Source organism: Anopheles bellator, unplaced genomic scaffold, assembly GCF_943735745.2.
Source record: "Anopheles bellator unplaced genomic scaffold, idAnoBellAS_SP24_06.2 scaffold02430_ctg1, whole genome shotgun sequence".
Lineage (NCBI taxonomy): Eukaryota > Metazoa > Arthropoda > Insecta > Diptera > Culicidae > Anopheles > Anopheles bellator.
Genome location: NW_026686552.1, coordinates 1 through 1321, shown reverse-complemented (window position 1 = coordinate 1321; position 1321 = coordinate 1). Strand labels below are relative to the sequence as shown.

Genomic DNA, 1321 nt, shown 5'->3' with positions numbered 1-1321 from the left:
AGAAAGGAATCCGAAGACGAACGTTGGGTACATTTTCACCATGCGGTAGATCCTTGAAAAAGTGACTGATTTATTGTACTGTTTGAAATTCAATTGCTTTTGAATTTTCTGTTTTCTAATTTATTTTCTACTTACTCCATTTTCTACTTACAATTCCTTAGGCATGATGTCAGCAATGGATTTACGCACGGAGTTAGAAACTAACTTCGACATGACCAATGGACTCCTTTTTTCCACAAAGACGTCAGCAATGTATGTGAAACTAACCGGGTCTCACTCTCGAGAAGTCGTGACCAAAACTCAACTTGTCCTGTTGATGGTTCCACGGCAACTGACTTTATTTTCTCTTCGTTAGTCTCTTCGTCGTTCGTTCGTTCGTCTCTTCTCACACACTCGCCGCGCCGTCGCCTGGCCATATTTTCAAACCTTACATGTATTTTAATTGTTGCTCTAATGTTTCATTACGCGTTTGACATAATCAGACTGTAAGCTTCAGTGATTTTACACCTGCCGTACACGGTTCGTTCCATAGTTTAAAATTCAATTCATTAAATCGTTTCACACATCGAAGATCAAAGAGAGATTTCGTGCCTTTGATATGTTAGAAAACACGTGAAATCAGTCCCCAACCACCATTTTCGGATTACTGAGCAATGCTCAGATTCTTCAATTTTAGTTTGTGTCGTATTTGCGAATATCAGAATGGATTTTTTTGTTGAAATTTTCTTTTAGTTTAGTTTTGCTGCGTTTTGTTTCCGATTTAAACTTATTTCTCTGGCACAAGTTCCCTGGCGGATTTGAAGCCAAAAATACGACGGTGTCTTTGATATTCCTTCTTTTTCCGAAACTCGGCATTGGTACCGTGAAGACGATCCAACAGCCCAAAGTTACCATAACACTGATTGAAACTGGAAATGCAAGAAACACAAATTTAAAAATAAATCACTTTCGGTACTCAATTTCAATTTACAGACTTTTTTTACTTTCCACCGACTTACTTTAGATGATGGTAATCGTGTGCTTCGGAGCTACCCAAGAATGGGAGATGGTAACCGGTGTGATCTCCTAGGTTGTCCCAAACGACGATCGTTAGCCAAATGGTCGTTGTGAAAAGGCAACAGTGCATAATAGCCGGCCCAAGGTACAGGGGTAGCATAGAGCTGATTGCGAACTCAAACGGAGAAACGTACATGCCCGTCAACGCCACCGGTGCTCGCCATTCGTGGTGCAGTTTGTGGAATCGCTGATAAAAGTGGCGACTGTGGAACATCCTGTGTATGTAATATAACGCGGCGTCCCATACCAGAAGGCAAATGGTAAT

General features: G+C 41.0%; 1 protein-coding gene across 1 annotated transcript; it reads right to left on the bottom strand.

Moving 5' to 3' along the window:
• Window positions 1-766: 766 nt before the first annotated feature.
• LOC131214778 (fatty acid hydroxylase domain-containing protein 2-like) lies at window positions 767-1309 on the bottom strand (the record flags this gene model as incomplete). Its single annotated transcript, XM_058209109.1, has 2 exons — window positions 767-908; window positions 999-1309. Coding segments are annotated over 2 exons (453 nt in total), but the record flags the coding sequence as incomplete, so codon positions are not given.
• Between the last annotated feature and the right edge of the window lie 12 nt (window positions 1310-1321).